We start from the raw sequence: 20,839 nt of genomic DNA, 5'->3' as shown, positions 1-20,839 counted from the left end.
TATGCCTCTGCTGCCCTGGACATAAAAATTGCCAACTACGCAGCGTGCATGGGGGCATATGTTCAGCTCCTTATGGAAAAAATGGACCCTATCATCAGTGAACTTCCTGATGATAAGAAGAGGATTATGTCCGCCATCCGGAACTAGGCCCATTCTGTGGGTGGCCAGCAAATAATATCGGCACGACACTCAACTGATTGCTCTTCCAAGATCCTCTCGGGATCGGTAATTCTTCGCCGATATGCCTGGCTCCGTTCTTCAGATTTGACTCCCCAAGCCAAAGCGGCCATAGAGGACATGCCTTTTGATAATTCTGGCCTATTCAATAAGGAGACAGACGAAAAATTAAGCTTTCGTTATAGAATGAAAACAGCTGCCAAGAAACACGGCATGTCAGCCTCATCCTCCAGACCGGCTAAACAACGGTACAGTGGCCAACGGAACTGGTTCCACCATGGCCAGCAACGCTTTCACCATCCCGAGAGACAGTTCCAGCCCCAAGATTCCACACGCCAGGGCGGACGCTCCAGGTCTCCCTCCCAACAAGACCGCTGCCAACCGTCTCAAAGCCGTTACCAACCAGGTTACAAGAAAAAAGATGCTAGGGGCAAAAAGAGATTCTGAAGCCCCCTAGCGCACTTCGTCACCTCCCACACAGATGGTTTGCAGCCCTTTTATAACACCTGAGCTTCCATCTCAACAGACTCCTGGGTCCTAAATATAGTCCGAAGGGGTTATGCCCTGGAGTTCTCTATGCTCCCTGCCACCGGAGGTGTCATTACCACCTTACCCTCGGACACCCTTCTCGACGAAGTGCGCTCCCTCTTGGACAAGGGCGCTATCGAACCTGTACAACCTTCCCAGGCCCAATACTGCTTTTTTTCCAAATACTTCATTGTCCCTAAAAAACCTGAAGGCCTTAGGCCGATTTTGGACTTACGTGCCCTTAACACCTTCATAGCTTATAGACGCTTCAGGATGGTAACCCTTGCTTCTATTCTGCCACTCTTGCAGAAAGATGCCTGGTTCGCCATGCTGGACCTGAAGGACGCCTATTTTCACATTGCGATACAGAGCGACCACCGCAGATTCCTCGCCTTCACCGTTGGACCAGATTTATTTCAATACAAGGTCCTTCCATTCGGTCTGTCTTCAGCACCAAGAGTCTTCACGAAGTGTATGGCTCCTGTCATAGCTTACCTACGTCAGCAAGGGATCGTAGTGTTCCCCTATCTGGACGACTGGCTATTCACGGCACCATCCAGAGAGGCCCTTCAACACCAGATGGACTTTGCACAAGACTTACTGGCATCATTGGGACTTCGTGTCAACCTCGAAAAATCCCAATTGACCCCGTCCAGACAAATCAATTTTATAGGCACATTACTGGACTCAGAAGCAGCCAGGGCCTATCTCCCACAGTCCAGATTCCAGGCCCTAACATTCGCCATACGAGCCTGTCTACGGTACAGACACCTACCAGCCCGTGTGATACAGGTGGCGATGGGACACTTAGCCTCCACAACTTTTGTTACCCTTTGGGCAAGACTGCGCCTCAGACCCGTACAGTCTTGGTTCCTGTCCGTCTTCGATCCGGTGAGGGACCATCCGGGCAAGGTTCTCACCATTCCAAGGAAGGTCCAAGCCTCGCTGAAATGGTGGCTCCAACCAGACAACGTCTGCTCAGGCATGCCATTTATTCCGCCTTCGCCAGAGATAACTCTGACAACGGACGCATCCCGACAAGGATGGGGTGCCCATGCGTTAGGACTCACTGTAAAGGACAAATGGACATTAACGGAGTTGAACCTCCATATCAATGCATTGGAAATGTTGGCAGTAGAGAAAGCACTCAGGGCCTTTCAAACCTTACTCTCCGACAAGGTGGTACTCCTCCTAACGGACAACACCACGACCATGTACTACCTCAACAAACAAGGAGGTACAAGATCGAGGACTCTCCTAGCCATCACACTTCGGATCTGGGACTGGTGCATACAGCACAACATTCTGCTTCAGTGCATCCACCTCCCAGGAGAGGAGAATGACCTGGCGGATCAACTCAGCAGGTCCCAGACAACATGCCACGAATGGAAACTACACCCAGAAGTAGTATCCCGCCTCTTTCAACGATGGGGCACGCCTATCGTGGATCTATTCGCTTCCCCCAGCAATGCCCAGCTGGAAAAGTATTGCTCGCGGGCTCCCTGGGAAATGCCTTTCAGTTTCAATGGACAAACGGCCTCCTTTATGTGTTTCCCCCCTTTCCGCTAATCACCAGAGTATTGACAAAGATGTGGACGGACTCCACGGAGGCAATCTTGATCACCCCGTGGTGGCCCAGACAACCGTGGTTTGCTCCCCTGATTCAACGGGCCCAAGAACATCTTCGCTTAAAGCACCATCCCGACTTGCTTTCACTTCACGACGGACAAGTCCACCATCCCGAGATGAAGTCTCTCCCATTGGTGGCATGGAGGATTCAATCCTAAAATCTCTACCATCCGGTATACAGAATGTGATTAGGGCGGCCCAGAGACCATCTACCCAGAGGTCCTACGCCTATAAATGGGACAGATTCCTTGCCTTCCTACGAACCAGGGAAGTTCCACCATCCCGTGTCTCCATCCCAATAGTCCTGGAATTTCTTATGACACTAACTGAGGCAGGTCTCTCCTTGAGTTCTATCAAGTGCTACCTGTCTGCCATCTCATCACACTACTGCTTTCAAGACAAACCTTCCTTGTTTAAGGACCCTCTCATAAAGAGGTTCCTAAAGGGTTTTAACAACCTACATCCCCCGGTTGTAGATCCTTCACCTCAATGGAGCCTGGACACTGTTCTGGCTTATCTAGCCTCTAAGCCCTTTGAACCATTAGCTACCACGGACTTGAGACTCCTAACCTGGAAGACAGCCTTCCTGGTAGCTATCACATCAGCCCGCCGGGCTGGTGAACTGTGTGCCCTTAGAATGGATCAACCCTTTCTGCGTTTTCACAAGGACAAAGTGGTCCTCCGAACAGACATTACCTTCTTGCCAAAGGTAGTATCTGCCTTTCACATCAACCAGGACATCGTTTTACCGACTCTGGCTCCTAATCCGACCACAGACTCTGAACGTCAGCTCCACACTCTGGATGTGAGGAGAGCACTGGCGTTTTACCTGGACAGGACAGCTGGCTCCAGGCGTTCGGAGAGGCTATTTGTATGTTACTCCGAAGCCAAGAAGGGGCTGCCAGTGTCACCGCAGAGATTCTCCAAGTGGGTGGTCAACACCATCCGCCTCTGCTACGAACTGGCTGATAAGCCCTTACCTGGTCGGGTTAGAGCCCATTCAACTAGGGCGGTAGCAGCATCCGCAGCCTTTTTGTCAGGAATTCCCCTCGAAGAGGTGTGCAAGGCTGCCGTCTGGTCACAACCATTGACATTCATTACACATTATAGGCTGGATGCCAGGGCCAGACAGGATGCAGCATTTGGGAGGGCAGTGTTGCTTTCTGCCATCCATTGATCTGTGGTATGTCAATAAACAACACAGGTGTTCGGTTTACATACTTTATTGTATTTCTTTCATGTTAATTGACACTCCCTCCTCCAGAGACTATAGCTCGCTAGTCTAACCCATTTGTGTGATTCGCAGAGACCACGAAGAAGAAGGACAGGTTGCTCACCTGTAACTGTGTTTCTTCGAGTGGTCATCTGCGAATTCACACAAACCCACCCATCCTTCCCCTCAGTGTCTGCACATTTGACAACGCTTGTTGCCGCGCTGTTTGCGGCTCATTCGGAACTGAAGAAGGGCGGACCGCCAGGGGCCTTATATACGGGATGGGCGGGGCTACCGCCAAAAAGTTGCAAAGAGACTGCAGAAAATTACATGACTTTCTGCCCCGAGATTCTAGAAGTTTCCGAGTTTGCTGCGCATGCGCAGAAATAACCCATTTGTGTGAATTCGCAGATGACCACTTGAAGAAACACAGTTACAGGTGAGCAACCTGTCCTTTCCTTGTAGCTAGAATGAAAAGAAGCAGTACAGCTCATTCTGGTAGCCCTGGAGCCTTTTGTACTTTAAAGAAAAAAAGCTTCCCTCTACCACATGGCAGGCTTTCACATTGGAGTGTCATTGATCCCAACAATTATCGTCCAGTTAGTCTGACATCAGTACTAGGAAAGATTCTGGAGCAGATCATTAAACAGAGAGTCTGTGAACATCTAGAAGGCAATGCCATAATCACAAAAAGTCAACATGGGTTTCAGAGAAACAAGTCATGCCAGACAAACCTGATCTCTTTCTTTGATAAAATTACCAGCTTGGTAGATGAAGGGAATGCTGTGGATATAGTATATCTTGATTTCAGTAAGGCCTTTGACAAAGTTCCCCATGACATTCTTGCAAACAAGCTTGTAAAATGTGGGCTAGACAAAGGAACTGTTAAATGGATCTGTAATTGGTTGACCGGCCGAACCCAAAGGGTGCTCAACAATGGCTCCTTTTCATCCTGGAGAAAAGTGACCAGTGGGGTCCCACAGGGCTCTGTCCTGGGCCCAGTGCTATTCAACATCTTTATCAATGACCTGGATGACAGAATTGGGAGCATACTTATCAAATTTGCAGATGATACCAAATTAGGGGGAATAGCTAATACCCCAGAGGACAGGATCAAGATTCAAAATGACCTGAATAGACTAGAAAGCTGGGCCAAAGCTAACAAAATGAAATTCAACATGGAGAAATGTAAGGTATTGCACTTAGGGCGGAAAAATAAAATGCACAGATATAGGATGGGTGACACCTGGCTGAATGAAACTACGTGTGAAAGGGATCTAAGAGTCCAAGTAGACCACAAGTTGAACATGAGTGAACAGTGTGATGCGGCAGCTAAAAAGGCCAATGCTATTTTAGGCTGCATCAATAGAAGTATAGTGTCTAGATCAAGAGAAGTAATAGTGCCACTGTATTCTCCTTTGGTCAGGCCCCACCTAGAATATTGTGTCCAGTTCTGGGCGCCACAATTCAGAAAGGACATTGAGAAACTGGAGCGTGTCCAAAGGAGGGCGACAAAAATGGTGAAAGGTCTGGAAACCATGCCCTATGAGGAACGACTTAGGGAGCTGGGGATGTTTAGCCTGGAGAAAAGAAGGTTAAGATATGATCGCCCTGTTTAAATATTTGAAGGGATGTCATATTGAAGAGGGAGCAAGCTTGTTTTCTGCTGCTCCAGAGAACAAGACCCGGAACAATGGATGCAAGCTGCAGGAAAAGAGATTCCACCTGAACATTAGGAGGAACTTCCTGACAGTAAGGGCTGTTCGACAATGGAATGCACTCCCTCAGAGGGTGATAGAGTCTCCTTCCTTGGAGGTCTTTAAACAGAGGCTGGATGGCCATCTGTCAGGGATGCTTTGATTTGGATTTCCTGCGTGGTGGGGGGTTGGACTGGATGGCCCTAGTGGTCTCTTCCAACTCTATGATTCTATGATTCTATGATTCTATGATATGATAGGGCAAGGACAAAAGCAACAGAAATCCTGTTAGACATGATCAGCCTTTAAACTTCTTTGCTTTTTAAAAATCCTTCATTATAATTGTATGGGGAATGATATGAAAAGTTTAGGCAGTAAGTAGTTTCCACACTATCATAGACCAAAGCCAAGGCAAATATGAGAAACACCTAGTTGTGGCATTCCAGCGTAGTTGGTTAAACTGCTTTCAGCAGCTCCTGGTCAAATAATAGGTTCCATGAGCCTGTGACTCCTTCTGTGACTTCTAGCAAGTGATTGCTGAAACTTCTCACATCCATCACTGTTATACTAGTTGTTGCAGAGCTGCTGGAATGAGGGATCTAGATAAACATGCCTAATTCAATGTTTACTTTGCATTTCCTGGGACTGACTAAACAATACTCAAGAGTATTATGGTCCTCATTTTAGCTGTGTAGAATGTTGTGAGATGACTTAATTTTTTAAATTTATCATTCATTTCCCCCCTATTTTAGAAACAATATGAATTTTCTAATGGGCTCTTGGTGGCCTAATTTGGAAGATTTGTATGAAGCCAATGTCCCAGTTTATAGATTTATTCAGAGACCTGGAGATTTGGTATGGATAAATGCTGGGACTGTTCACTGGGTTCAGGCCATTGGCTGGTGTAACAACATTGCCTGGAATGTTGGTCCTCTTACAGGTATGTCAAGTCATGTAGGAATTCAATCTTCAAACGGTATTTATGAATCAACATCACCATTCCTAATAGAATAAATTTGTGTTGGACTATAGGGTAACATACCAGGGTTGGTTTTTTTTAGAACTCCGTGAATGATATAATATAAGGTGTATTCAGTGTCATGTTCCAATGTTCAAAACAATTACCTGCAGGTTAAATTTTTAAAACTCTGTGTGTACAAACTCTCCTCCCCCTTACTTAATAGAGTGCATCCGGGCTTGGCAACGCACAGTTCCTGTGGATTAACTGACATCTATACATCAGGATTTAACAGTGGTTTGCAATTCTACTTTGGAGGGATAGCAAGCTACTGTTTAGCCTGTTGGACATTGTGTCAGTCTCTGATGAATGAAAAGGAAGTGTTTTCTCATATCCAGAAGCTGGATGCAGGAGCAGAAGAGGGATCCCAGGGAGTCTTTTCTGACCCTTTAAATTATAGTTGGGAGAACATGGTGCCTGAGTACAGCCAAGAATCTTAGATTGTCATTGTCTGACCACTTGGTAAAATAATTTTTCCTTAGGAGTATAGCTTGTTTACAAAAGGTTATAGCTGAAGGACAATGAGATTTAATTTGTTTTATTGTCACCAGTGATTCTTCATGCAAAAGAATGCAGGTTATTTTAAGTGAAAGCCTTTGCTGTCATATTTCTCTGTATGGTGTATGCAGTGAGAATTCTTTCAAAATACTTTGAATACTATCAACACAATTTGCATATGACTAGGGCTTTTTCCTAATTGACAAGAACTACTCTTTGGCTGTTCTCCATAGTGATCTGGTACCTATTTTTACTACCCACTGTTACCTTGTAGCATGCCAATATAAACTGGCCGTGGAACGGTACGAATGGAATAAATTGCAAAGTGTGAAGTCAAAAGTACCTATGGTTCATCTTTCTTGGAACATAGCACGAAATATCAAAGTCTCAGATCCAAAGCTTTTTGAAATGATCAAGTAAGTACCATTTTAAGTTGATATGTCTTTATTGACTAAGTTTTGATTGGTACAAAATGATAAAAAGAACAAAAGTCTTTGTGAAATACTTGGAAATTTCTAGGCTCAAACATTGAAGAGTTCAAATTCAAAGACATAGCTGTGTTAGTCTGGACAGTCAGTATGCAAAGGAATTTTGTAGCATCTTTGAGAGTGAAAGAAAAAACCTAGTAGCATGAGCTTTCTTATAAAGTTCTGTCCCTGGACTCTCCCCTCCACCTCATGCATCTTAGGAAATAGACTCTTTCAGTTAGACTCAAAGTTACTACAAGATCCTTTGCATACTGAGTATGTCCAGTCTGGAGGAATTATTATTGTTTTTGAAAAACAAGTACTGTACAGTATTGGAAAATATAATCTAAAATGTCAGTCTCTCATTGCTGCCACTATCATTTCAATATTGCAGTTGCAAACAAGGCTCACAGTTAATTTAAAAGAGGGTGGCATGGTCATATCTAGGGTTCTAGCCAACAACAGCCAAGCATAAAGCCCTCAGGTGGCCATGAGTGGCATTGCAATGCAGAATCAGCAAATGAACAAACATCAGTGTATGAGGCTTTTAGATAAAAGATTAAAAATATCTACAGGGAATACTGCTATTTTGATTTCAATTCTATATAGGAACAACTCATATTAATATATTCTTACCACTTGGGCAGAATTGCATTCAATCCCATACCTTTGAGGTCAAGGACATCCTATAATAATTTCCTTGATTTTTACTAGTAGCAAGACACTTCTGACATACGAAGTAAATCTCAAGGAAGATTGAAGCAGGGTTGGCACTTTTTAAAAACTCTTTTTGAACAGTCTTAGCTATAAAATGTAAAGAATGGCAGAGAGGTTTCAGCTGAATCTCATCACATAATAGCCGTGTGTTGATGATGTTTTGCATATCATTCCTCCCACCCCTTCCCACCTCCTCCTTCCTTTTTCTTGAATGTTTCTGTAGTTTAGAAGTTTGCATCTGTAATCCTTTTCTTCAGTATTGTCCTAGAGCTAGTTATTAGCTGTTTTCCCAGGAGAGCATTCCTCCTAAATCTGCCCCCCCCATTTGTTTAAATCATATGATAATTACTAAAAGTGAAGAAATAGGACAGTAGGAAAGTTAGTGGCTAAAGTGATTTTGGAAATATGTAAATTACTAAGCAGCTAAGTAACTTTGCCCTGACATGATAGAAACATCACTTTTTCAAACTATTAATGAAAAAATTAAATATTAACCAAAACATGAGTTCATATAATTAGTATATTAGAATAACCTACTGTGATATTGGTGAAGTAAAAACAAATAAAATGTTGTATTTGAGAGACAACATAGGCCTTTTAAAAGGCACTGTAATTAAAGTACAACCCAGCATTACTGTAAAAGAAATCAAGAGGACAAAGATCAGATAATGGGTTAGTATTATAAAAGGAAGGTACTTGAAATATGGAGGAGGCCAAATGAAATGCAGAAAAGCAAGCTGTGAAAATGAGCTTAAAAATAAGTAAAAGGTTTCTTATTAGTGCATAACATAGAAGCTAGGTCTAGAAAAAATATTGATTATGCATATATATATATATATATATACACACACACACACACACACACACACACACACCAGCTTTTAATCTAGTTTTTAAATTATGGTGGCAGGAAGATGTGGGTTCTAGAGGTTATTTTGAAGGCTCATTTGGTGAGGTGCAGGGGAACGGGAGGACTTCCCATCATGATCCTTAAAAGCTGTTTTTTCTGTGGGAAAAGATTTGCCTAACCAGTTAAAGCATGTATGTACCATTTAACCAAATGCAGAGTAACCTCAGAATTTTGAAACTACTCTTAGTAGCCAGAATAGTCATCAAAAAATCAGCTGTCAGGCCATAAATCACAGTAAAACACTCTTTGTATTCAAGGTGAGTGACTGCTTGAGTGTGGCATTTTGTTGGAGTGAGTATGTGTTTTATCTGTTCTTGTTGTTTTAATCTTTTTTTAAAAAAATTACTGGAAGAGGGAAAGACAGAACAAAATCCTGAAAGCAGACACTGTACTAGGTAACACTTTCTAGTACACAATTCCACCTCTGAATTAGAAACAGGCGATAGCCTGGACCATTAAAACTGCCTTTTCAGCAATAGCTATGCTGGAGTTGCCTTTGGAACAATGGTGCGTTATAGACGGCCCAGAAGGGGCCGTCTCGTGCCGCCGCCGGTTGCAGCTTCCGGGAACCGCAGCAGCCAAACGGTGCGGTTCCCGGACGCTGCCAAGAAGGAGCACGAAAATCACGCTCCTTCTTGCTCCCCGGAAGAGTTGCCGCGAGGTGCTAGTCGCGCACTCGCGGCGTCATTTCCAGGGCACGACGTGTGGACGCAGAGCGTCCGTTACGTCAAGATGGCGGTGGCCGTGTGGAACGGCCGCCGCCATTTGTTACGGACTCAGTCCGTGCTAGGGTTAGGGGCGTCTGGAAGAGACGCCCCTTTCTAACCCTAGCACGGACTGAGTCCGTCCTAGGGTGCCCGTTTATAACGGGCCTACGAAAGTTAAAAAACTCAGGTGACATTTATAAAAGTAGAAAGGCTCATTTTCCAAAAACATGCATCCACCATGGATTAAGCTATCTTGTATTTGTCAGCTGAAAATTCTGGCAGTGACAGAACCATCTGAAGCTCAGCTGTGGGAGGACTGAAAATAAAGGGGAGCCCTAAAGAAAAAAGGACTTTGGAAAAAAAAGTTCAAACTCTGCTGGGGCACAGGAGAGTAGAAAAGTTGTTGTTTTAATCTTTATCTGGCTGGCTGCCACCTCTGCAGTGATGAGAGGGAGGTATGCAATGCAGTGGTATTGAGAAGCCTGGAAGAGGGCAACAATGTAGTGAAAATACAGAGGTTGACCATTAAAGCCCTTGTGCTTTTGACAACAGCTACTGTATAGAGCTTGCCTGGGTCTGGGAGAGGCAAGAGTGATTGATCCAGAGCCAGGCATTCAGGAAGTGGGTAGTTCTGTACAGTGATTTTGGCAGCAACATTGGGGTTTTGGTCGTTGTTATCTCCGCCACAAGTAGTGTTTCCCCTACTTTGGCCTGCTGTAGGCACATTGTTGCCAAATTTCAACAATAAACTACTGTACTGTTCAATTACACTGTGGAATTTCAGCTGTACAGTACTTCTGTTTTCCTTGATCTTGGGGGCAGCAAAGAGGGTTTAGGGAACTGCATTCAGGCTGCACTTTGTGTACCCTTGGCTCACAAGCCTTTCTTCCTTACAAGATTACTGTTAAGGTCAGCTTAGTTGATATGTGCAAGAGATGCATTTTTGTTAGTGGTGAGACTTTATTTATGGAATTTCCCCTCAGAAGGGGTATCTTTGACTTTCTCACAGTGTTAGGTGGAGTTTAAAGATACATTGTATTGATATGATCATTGGGATTTTATGTTGTCACTGCTTTCTGTTTTAAATTATAATGTATTTTTGTTAGTCTAGTGACCTTGTATTGATGTACTCTCTCCTTCCAAATGTAATGGGAAGAGGGGAGCAGCAATATTTTTTCTTCCACTATTACACATAGGAACCCAGGTCTTTCATAGTTTCCTAGGGCTTCTGAGTCCAATAAGCTCAACTGAACTTTTGAAAACCTTGAAGAACTATGTTTACCAGGCTCACTATTCCTAGTATGCTGTGTTGTGGTTTTCTTCTTTGCACTTTGGAGTAGAGCAGGAAGAAGAGAGCTCTTTCTGATGTCATTCTCCAACCGCTAAGAGAGATGCTGATAAGGTGTTGTAGGAGGATTGCTGAGGAATGATAGGAGTGAAGTACAGTATCCCAGTTGACTCACTTTTTATCATCTTTCTGCAAGCAAGCAAAATATTTCAAACAACTGGAAGAGTTCACATGCCACTGTGTGTTTTGTTTGAATGTACTGCTTCACTACCAGTATAATATACCATCTACCTATTTTTGTAAAATTGTTGTGGTACCCAGTTAAGACAATGTATATTCCACTAATTTAAATGACTGGCTATCGGAACAGCCCACAATATATTTTTAATGATAAAATTAAAAACATAATTAATCTTAGTGTATGAATGGATGAAAGATTATTTTAATTTCTGTTACAGGTATTGCCTGTTAAGAACTCTCAAGCAATGTCAGACTTTGAGAGAAGCTCTAATTGCTGCAGGAAAAGAGATTGTATGGCATGGGAGAACAAAGGAGGAGCCAGCTCATTACTGTAGCATATGTGAGGTTAGTAAATATGTGTACTATGGATTTTCTTACAGTTTTTTTAAAAATCCGATACTGCAAGGTTCTATTACATTCAAATATTCACCCACCCATTCCATTTTGGCTGTCGTGGTTCTCAACTCTGTACCCATTACACTTATTCTGGAGTGTCAGTTTTCTTCACTGCAGCTAAGGCTGAAAATAGACGGCCTTAAAGGGGCAGTGTCACACTCCCCTTTGTGCACTGAATTGGGACCACAGCAACCACACGCTACAGCCTTGATCTGGCTTTTTCCCGGCACAAAAAGGGGAAAGGGTGCCTTTGCTGCCACCATGGCATTTCTTCAGCGTGCAGCGTCTAAATACTGCGCCACCGAAACACTGCCTGCCATCTGGTTGGGCGGTTGGCGTGATGCCGGCTTGGGAGCAGAGTCGGGGGGGGGCAGGTGGGCACTGCACCCCCACGCTACCCTGAATCTATCTCTTTTTGCTGGTCTGTACTGGCAGTAAGTGAACGTACTGTAACTGTGTTTGAGGTTGTTTGTCAGCGAAATCACTTTTAAAACCACGTAAAACAATTATTAACTCAACAGAAATAAGACATGAAATCTAACAGATTAAATACTAAGTTATAATTTTACTAGGTCCCTGAATGCTTGCATTAAACAAACCTTTTTTAGAAAACTTGGCACCAACATAGGGAGCATTGTGGAAATCATTATTTTGCTTGCACAAAAGATACATGTGATTATAACCAAGTTTTAGGTAGCAGTATTATAACTTCAACCTATTATAAAAATAGCCCTATATGCAACAGGTAGGTGCATTCAATCAATTGATGAAAATGATACTTATATACATTACATTAATTTGTTTGATCTACTCTAATTGGAACTAGCAGTTGAGAGCTCATGACATTTCTCATTTTTTTGTGAGAAGTCATAAACCAGTAAGTAGATTTCTGCTCTTTGTCTTGAAGTACAATGGAGGATGAAGAGTATGGATATTATATTTTATGTCTTATACACATGAACTATTCTGCTTATTGATTTGTGTGCTGAGAACAAAGAAAACAAAATCTTAGAATTCCCACATTTTTGTTTGTTTTTACCTCTGATGTAAATATAATTTTTGTATTATCTAGAATTTTAAAGGGTAGCTCATCCATTTTGTAAGCATTTTAAAGTATATTAATTCTTTATGGCAACATGTTCCTATTTTCCATTAGTACTATATAATATCCAAAGTCAAATATTTATCTTGGATTTGAAAACTGTGCACATAAAGTAGCAGAATCTGTTTGTGGATAGAACATCTAGAAGCTTAGTTGTCGATGGACTGTGGAACCAAAAGCCAAGAGTGTTATGTTCTTACGTTATTTGTATCTGTACTCTTTTTACTGTCTCCCAGTTTTAGCACTGCCAAACTGGTAATGTATGCTTCTTAGTTTATCACCTATATAACATAATTACAGATCTAGAACTTTAGCTTTTCATACTGATTCAGAGGTGCTGTAGTGTTTCCCTGCCTCATTTTACATCATGCTACAACTTAATTTTTACTTGTTTTTATGTTCCACAGGTGGAAGTCTTCAATTTGCTTTATGTCACAAATGAGAGTAATTCTCGGAAAACCTATATTGTACATTGCCTAGACTGTGCACGAAAGATATGTGGGAACCTGGAAAATTTTGTGGTGCTAGAACAGTACAAAATGGAGGACCTGATGCAAATCTATGACCAATTTACATTAGTAAGTGAAATGTGTTTTTTAGGCAGAAGCATATTGGCACATGAATATACTTTAAATTGTGTTAGTTGAACTCAAATAATTGTTCTACAGAGACGACAAGAACCTTGTTTCTAGTAAGCACATACTAACTGTAGAAAATATAATTATACCTTCTGGAGATTAGAGAAACTACAGATGATATTCTTTTATAAGTAAATTGTAGATTTATTTATTTATTTCTATGCTGTCTTTCATTTCTATGCTGGCTCACAAATAAAACCATTTAAAAACTTTACAATAAAAATTCAAAAAACAATTAGAATAAATTAACTAAAAACAGTATAAAATTAAATAAATATAGAAAAAATAAAAATATAACTAAATCACACACCCCATTTAAAAGCTTCTGATAGGATTATATATTAAAAAGTCTTCTTGAATAAAAACATCTGAGCCTGCCAGTGAAAGGAAAGCAGGGAGAGGAATAGCCTAGTCTCCCATGGTGGCGGAAGCAGCCACTCTCTCTCATGTCCTCACCAAGCAAGTCTGTGATGGTGGTGAGACTGAGAGAAAACCTTTACAGGTTCATATGGGGAGATACAGTCTTTCAGCTAGTCTGGACCTAAGTGATGTAGGGCTTTATAGGTCATGGCCAGCACTATCCAGTTTTCCTGGATAGTATGAATTTATTACACTGAACTACTATGTAGAAGCAATCTAAGAACAGATGTGGCAGATTAGTTGTATCCAGTTATTTGATACCTAGTTGTTCTCTTTCTACAATGCAAGTGCAGTCACAAAATCCATAATATTCTCCCTACCTCTTCTTCCCACTGTGAAATTACAGCTGATCAGTAAATGATTTTGAGAAAAGCAAAAGCTGGTAGAAGTCAGAAAGAGTTTGCAAGATTGCAGAGAACATGCTGGTAAATACCAGACTATTGAGCTGAAGTGCAAGACGTTATTGCCCATGCCTTAATCATCCCTTTGTTGCCAGTCACTATAGGTTGTTTTGTTCACTAGGATTGCTTTTCCTCCAGACAACAGACACGGTCATCTTCTATAGAGGAGGGTCTTTTTCTCAGCAGATGAGCTCCTCATTTACCCAGGCCAGTCATGTTTGAGCTTTAGTTCTTTCTGTTTTTTTAGAGACACAGAAAATAAATTATTGGATTATTTTGTATGTTTTTACTTCTTCCATTAGCCCCAGTTAAGGCATATTTAGCAAGGAGCAAACCTTTTTCCCCCATGTTGGCAGGAAATATCCCGATTACAGTCATACTTGAGGATTTCTGTGTCATAGTATTTGAATTTGGCACAGTATCTTCCACCATTAGATCATCCTCAAAATTTTGGCAACTAAAACCATTCAGAGTTGGCCTGTTGTTGGATTTGCGTAGATGGAACAAAGACCCCTGTAAGCAGCTCCTTTCTCTTCTCAAAAAATGAAAGAAAGAAAAGTGGTGGACATGATGTGGCAGATATGGCTATTCTGTAGATGATTGAGTTAGTTATAGAAAAATTGATCTGGCACTTGTGTCCTTAGAAGTTTCCACTGATATGACCCTTGGTTGCTATAAACTACTTTGGATGTTGGGAAGGAGACCTGTTTACTTAGTTTTTCAACCCTCAAGTAGAAAAGCTGTAACTGTGTTATTCCTTTACAGTTTTCTTCCTGGTCATCAAAGTGCTATGGAAGATCAAGAATATGTGTAGAGAATTGATATATACAGATACTTCATTAATCCTACATGATCACTGTGTTTGATGAATGATCACTATGTCATTACAACCACACTGGAGACTTCCAAATATAACAAGATCTTCTAATAGAGAGTACCATCCAACACTTGGTAGAAATATTTCCTCTAACTGTCTAGTGACTGAATGCCAGCCAACTAAAAAAAACTGATTGCTCCAGAGATGTGCTTGGTACTTTACCAGCCCCTCCCACCCCCCCGAAGAGCCTCAGCTGTTAGGGTTTGTGACTCTACCAGAATAACTTTCATCACCTGGATCCAGAAATGGAACAGAGTTTTGCTAGCTACTGCTGGTTCAGAAATTGCAATTTTTTAAAATCAGGACTGGAAAAGAGCCATAGAACCAGCATGCTGGAGACTTCGGTTCCCATAGCATATGTCCTGAAAGATGCAGAGATTAATTTCATATCACCATCATATGGCAATTCCTAAAGAGCAACTCAAATAACTTTTTTGCAGCACACCAATATGCCATCTGGAAATTTAACATCACTATGTTGGTACTGAGGGCAGCCCCCTTCAGATCTCTGATATCCATTACACCGAAGCAGCTCAACTTGAAGACTATATCCCACGCCCTTTGAATTTGGTGCAATCCCAGGACATTAAAAATGCGTTTGCACTTGACATGCATTCTTAAAAAGAAAGAAAGAAAGAAAGAAAGAAATTATAGCAGCTGTAAAGAGGCTGATAATTAATCAATCACAGCTACAGATTTAACCCTTTTATCCCATGCTGCAGTGTAGACGGTCTTGTTCACTGAATCTGTTTTTTGCATAGGGAGGCAAAACTCCATTGGTGCTGTCATCTTACATTTCTTCTTTAATCCTTAGTTGCACAAATCAAGTAACATGCTTGCTAACTCTACTAGTCCAGAGAGTACTGGAGTCCTACATGGCACAGGCGTAGTCTGGTTTTTAAGATGGTACCTTGACCCAGAAAAACACTTAATGAAGGAAGACCTTGTCTGGTCAGCAGAAAGGCATTGAACAGATTTTATGGCCCGTTACAGATGGGCTCTTGAGGTGCCCCCATCACGTGCTAGGGGTTGGCTGGGGACCTAGCGTCCACACCGGCCTCACCCCTAGCACATGACGGGTGCATAATGCGGCGCCCTATACACAGAGGTGGCGCCATTATTACGTGCCGGATGCATAGCGTCCGCACGTCGCGCGGCACATGACATCATGAGTGCACCATTGGCGCCTCGCGGCGTCATAACCGCACCGTGGGAAGAAGCGCCATTTTGGGGCTTCTTTTTTGCTCCGCGCGGATTGGCTGCTGCGGCTCCCTCGCGAAGCAACCAGTAGCGCCGGCAGACCGCCGCTTTTAGCCGGTCTGTAACGCGCCTATATCTCCAGGAAGAGTAAAGCATATGCATGTAAAAAAAGTATCACTTTCTACAGTTGTTACTTGGAAATGCCATTCAGAAATTACAAAAGACATAGTCTGTATGGAACATGACTACACTTGCCTTGAATCATGCTACTAAGGACTAGTTCACACATCCTTCTATTTTATTAAATATACAGTCATCCCTCCATATTTGCGGCTTTGATATTTGCAGATTTGATTATTCACGGATTTCATTAATATGTTATCTCTAGGACTGACTAGGTCCTCCAGTGCAACTCTGTGGTCAACTTTAACTAAAAGTTGCACTGAAAGACCATTTGTAGATACTCCAGTGCCATTCTATGGTCAGTGTATGTTGGACATTGACCACAGAGTTGCACTGGAGGACCTAGAGATTCCTAGAGAGGTGTCCTCTCAGGTAAAAACAGTGTTTTTGTTATTTGCGGTTTTTCCATATTCACGGGGGTCTTGTTCCCCAACCCTAGCGAATATGGAGGGACAACTGTATAGTAAAAATAGGCCTCCATCAGTGCTTTCACAAATAAATAAAACCTTTATTTCTAAAATAATAATAAAAATTTTATTTATATACCGCCCTTCCATCAATCAGGGCGGTGAACATTACAATAAAATCAAACACAATACAATAATATACACATATTAAAAACAAGTCAAAACCCCATCAGCCAGCCATCTTGCCGACCAAAGAGGGAGGAAGGCCATCAGGAACTCATTCGGGGAATGCAGCTCAAAATAGGAAGGTTTTCAAGTCCCTTCTAAACTGAGCTAGGGAGGTGGCCGAGCGGAGCTCTGTGGGCAGCATATTCCAAAGGGCAGGGGCGACGCTGGAATACGTCCTCCTTTTTGTGGAGGAGAGTCTGGTCCCTGGAACCCCGAGTAGTTGCTGCCCAGAAGTTCTGAGGGTGCGGGGCGGAATGTATGGGGAGAGGTGGTCCTTCAGGTATCCTGGGCCCAAGCCATGTAGGGCTTTATAGGTAATCACCAACACCTTGTACTGAGCCCGGAAGCAAATAGGCAGCCAATGCAGATCTTTAAGCACGGGTGTAATATGGCTGGCCCTGGAGGTACCAGTGACCAGCCTGGCTGCCATATTTTGTATCAACTGTAGCTTCCGGGTTTGGTATAAGGGTTGCCTCATGTAGAGCGCATTGCAGAAATCCAATCTAGAGGTTACCAGAGCGTGTACCACCGTTTCAAGGTCCCTCTGGGCCAGGTATGGGCGCAGCTGGCGGATAAGCCGAAGCTGATAACAAGTGCTCTTGACCGTCACATTCACCTGAGATGTAAGGTGTAGCGACGAGTCAAGAAGCACTCCCAGACTGCGCACGGAGTCCTTCACAGGAAGCGTGATCCCGTTCAGGACAGGTGGAACCACCGCCATTCCTGGACCAGGGGAACCTATCACAAGTACCTCCGTTTTCTCTGGATTCATACTGAGTCGTTTTTCCCTCATCCAGCCCATTACTGACTCCAGGCATGCCACGAGAGGAGAGACGCCATCCTCAGTCACTGCGTCAGTCGGAGACATAGAGAAAATGATTTGGGTGTCATCAGCGTACTGATAACCCCGCGCCCCATGTCTCCGGGTGATCTCTCCCAGCAGTTTCATGTAAATGTTAAATAGCATGGGAGACAGAATGGCTCCTTGAGGGACCCCAGTTTTAAGGGCCCTCTTATCGGAGCACACGTCTCCCAGCTGCACCATCTGGAACCTCCCAGAGAGGTAGGACCGGAACCACTGGAGCGCAGCGCCCCCGATTCCCACCTCTACCAGGCGCTCCAGAAGGATCCCATGGTCTATGGTATCGAAAGCCGCTGAGATGTCCAAGAGCACCAACAGGGACACGCTTCCCCTGTCGATGCCCAGACGGAGATCATCGACCAAGGCGACCATGGCCGTCTCAACCCCGTAACCCGCCCGGAAGCTAGTTTGAAATGGGTCCAGATAATCCGTTTCATCCAAGACCGATTGAAGCTGGATTGCAACCGCCCTCTCGATCACCTTCCCCAGAAATGGCAGCAGCGAGACTGGCCGATAATTACTATGTATCAGGGGGTCGAGGGAGAGCTTTTTTAATAGAGGTTTTACATAACTGACTTAACTTTGACACTTGCATATCCTAAATTAATTAATATAAATACACAGGTAGTACTGTGGTATGTTAAAGAGAGGAAATATCCTGAACACAAATGTTTAAAGGCATGGGATGAGCAAGCAGTTTGGATGAGGAAGACTGTTATATTCTGGTCTTGTGTTCACTGTAGGTCAAGATTTCTAATATAGACAGTTTGACTTTGGTGAGTGGAAGTAGAAAAGAATTAGAGCCATATTGGGAAAAATGAACAGGGTTTAAACCTTACCTTGGCATCAGATTATTAAGTTCTTGAAGTGACCAGGAAATGACATGAAAAAAGAGTACATGGTTGGATGATTATAAGTCCTGTGACTGAAATTGGAGTTGGCAGTTGTCACAGGACTAAGGATCAGTTTTTGGCCTGTGAAACAACATAGACTGTCAAAACTGCTGCCATCCAAAAAGAAAAAAATGGAAATGGTCAGTAGGAATTGAAATAATACTTTAACAAGTATTATTGTTAAACAAGAAAAAGGGGCTTCTCAAGTGTCATAAAATGACCAACAAGGAGATTTTTGAATCTGCTTTGCATCTCCCCTCCCCGAATCTTCAAATAGGCTTGGAGGATTAATATATTTGTTTTTTCTCTGAAAGTACAAAGAATGACCAGTGGGACATCTGCAGTCTGAAGGCCAGAACGCCAGTTCTCATTTTGAATAATAATAATAACAACAACAATAAGGGTTGTTTTAAAGATTTTGGAGAGGGTGCAACACATTGCTATTACTAGTGAGCAATTAGTGGGAGGCCTGGATGGTTGAAGGCATTAAAACAACCTTGAAAAGGTTATTTTGACTCTAAATACATACTTCAGCTAACCCTGGATTAGATTTTAAATTGTTCCGTCAATCATACAAGGATGTGTGTAAATTCTGCCCACCTCATTATCTGTAGTCTTTGTTTATCACTTCCCACACTATTTCAAAGGGTCCCTCAGTCCCCAAAGACAGATGTTCAGGGATGAAGGAAACTGAAGATAGAAAAGGTATGGCATCCAAGCTGCTGTGTGGTAATAGCGATTTTGAGGAATGTGTGTCTTCAAGATAACTAAAGAGTAATACTTTTGTCCCTTGCTATCTGCAGGGGATCCGTTCTGTAAACCCGCAGATAGCAAAAAACACGGGACCATAATGGGAGCACACACGCCCATTGAAAAAACTGGGACTTGTCTTCTGCGGAAGCTCAGATCTGTGGATGGCAAGTCCGCGGTTGGTGCAGGTGCTGAGGTTTGTCACTAAATGAGAGTGCCTGTTATTACAAAGTCAAAATAGTTCTGTATGCTTCTAGTCAACACCATAAGTACCAGTTTTTAAAAGGTAATGTGGTGTATTTTCTCTTTTCAGGCACCTCCATTGCCATCATCTTCATCTTGACATTTTCCCAAGGACATTTACATAAAACTTTTCTGATATTCAGGAAGTGACCCAGTTCTGCACCACTGATTTTTGTAGCGATCCCATAAGGCTGCTGGCTGAAAGCTGTGTCTATGCAACCTTCCAAGTGCGGAGTGTCAACCAGCTGGACAGGAGAGAGCACAGCTCCTACTCCAGAATTTAACATATAGAATGCTCATTCAGCTGAATTTTAAAAACCAATTCCATGTTTTGTATATATCTGACAAAACTGGCAACATTATACAGACTACTGACTTGAAGACCACCTCTTTTGTATTTCTCTTTCTGGGCTGATGAATTGGTTTCATCTATTCTTCCCCTCCCCCTTCAAAGTTTTTTTCTTGGAAAAGTACTAGCATAGCTGGTCATTTCTTTGTAAGGTAGTTAGAATTTTAAGTCTTTCTTTGGGCTACACTTTTTTTTAATGTGAAAGGTTAGGTGATACTTTTTTTTTACTGCTTTTATGTTATCCTGTCTTGTTTTGAAACCATGATGGTTACTTTTTGTTTCCTAAATAAAATTTTAAAAAATTAACAGCCAAGTCACAAAGATAAATGGGTTGCACATAGACTAAAAATAAACTTCAGATTTGTGATTTTGTTTCTAATCTTGATGTAAATTTACACTATTTATAAATACATATTTATTGCTTGAAAATATTTGTGAATGGAATGCTGTTATTTTTTCCAGATTACCTGCCATTGAAATTTTAAGGAGTTCTGTAATTTCAAACACTACTCCTATTACATTTTCTATATGTAAATAAAACTGCTTAGCATTGTACAGAAACTTTTATTAAAATTGTTTAATGTTTAAAGGTTTTGTATTGTTTGAGTTTTAAAAAGAATATATGTACATTGCCCCATTTTTGTTGATTTTTTTGAATTTGGTTATATATATTTTATATATACTCTTGTGCTTGTGTATATATATAATATATATTATATATATATATAAAGGTGAATATAAATATATGTATAAAGAATTAGAGCCTAAATTTCTCTCGTTTTTAAGTTTTACATCTATAGA

At 42.1% G+C, this 20,839-nt stretch overlaps 1 protein-coding gene across 4 annotated transcripts in view; it reads left to right on the top strand.

Annotated features, from left to right (window-relative positions):
* The window catches only part of KDM6A (lysine demethylase 6A), a 207,830-nt gene extending 187,203 nt beyond the window's left edge, over window positions 1–20,627 (top strand). For 3 of the 4 annotated variants that reach the window (XM_042458871.1, XM_042458870.1, XM_042458869.1), the window contains 5 exons: window positions 5,997–6,184; window positions 7,035–7,176; window positions 11,308–11,434; window positions 12,995–13,165; window positions 19,760–20,627. In XM_042458871.1, the coding sequence (XP_042314805.1) occupies window positions 5,997–6,184; window positions 7,035–7,176; window positions 11,308–11,434; window positions 12,995–13,165; window positions 19,760–19,789 (658 nt within the window). In that variant the 3' untranslated portion in view covers window positions 19,790–20,627. Of the gene's footprint in view, window positions 1–5,996; window positions 6,185–7,034; window positions 7,181–11,307; window positions 11,435–12,994; window positions 13,166–19,759 lie in introns of those variants that run through there. The other variant, XM_042458868.1, reaches the window with a different exon arrangement.
* Window positions 20,628–20,839: the final 212 nt, after the last annotated feature.

The sequence above is a fragment of the Sceloporus undulatus genome, chromosome 3 (genome assembly GCF_019175285.1).
Source record: "Sceloporus undulatus isolate JIND9_A2432 ecotype Alabama chromosome 3, SceUnd_v1.1, whole genome shotgun sequence".
NCBI classification, from domain to species: domain Eukaryota; kingdom Metazoa; phylum Chordata; class Lepidosauria; order Squamata; family Phrynosomatidae; genus Sceloporus; species Sceloporus undulatus.
The sequence above is the reverse complement of the archived record's forward strand: the minus strand, read 5'-3'. Positions and strand labels throughout refer to the sequence as shown.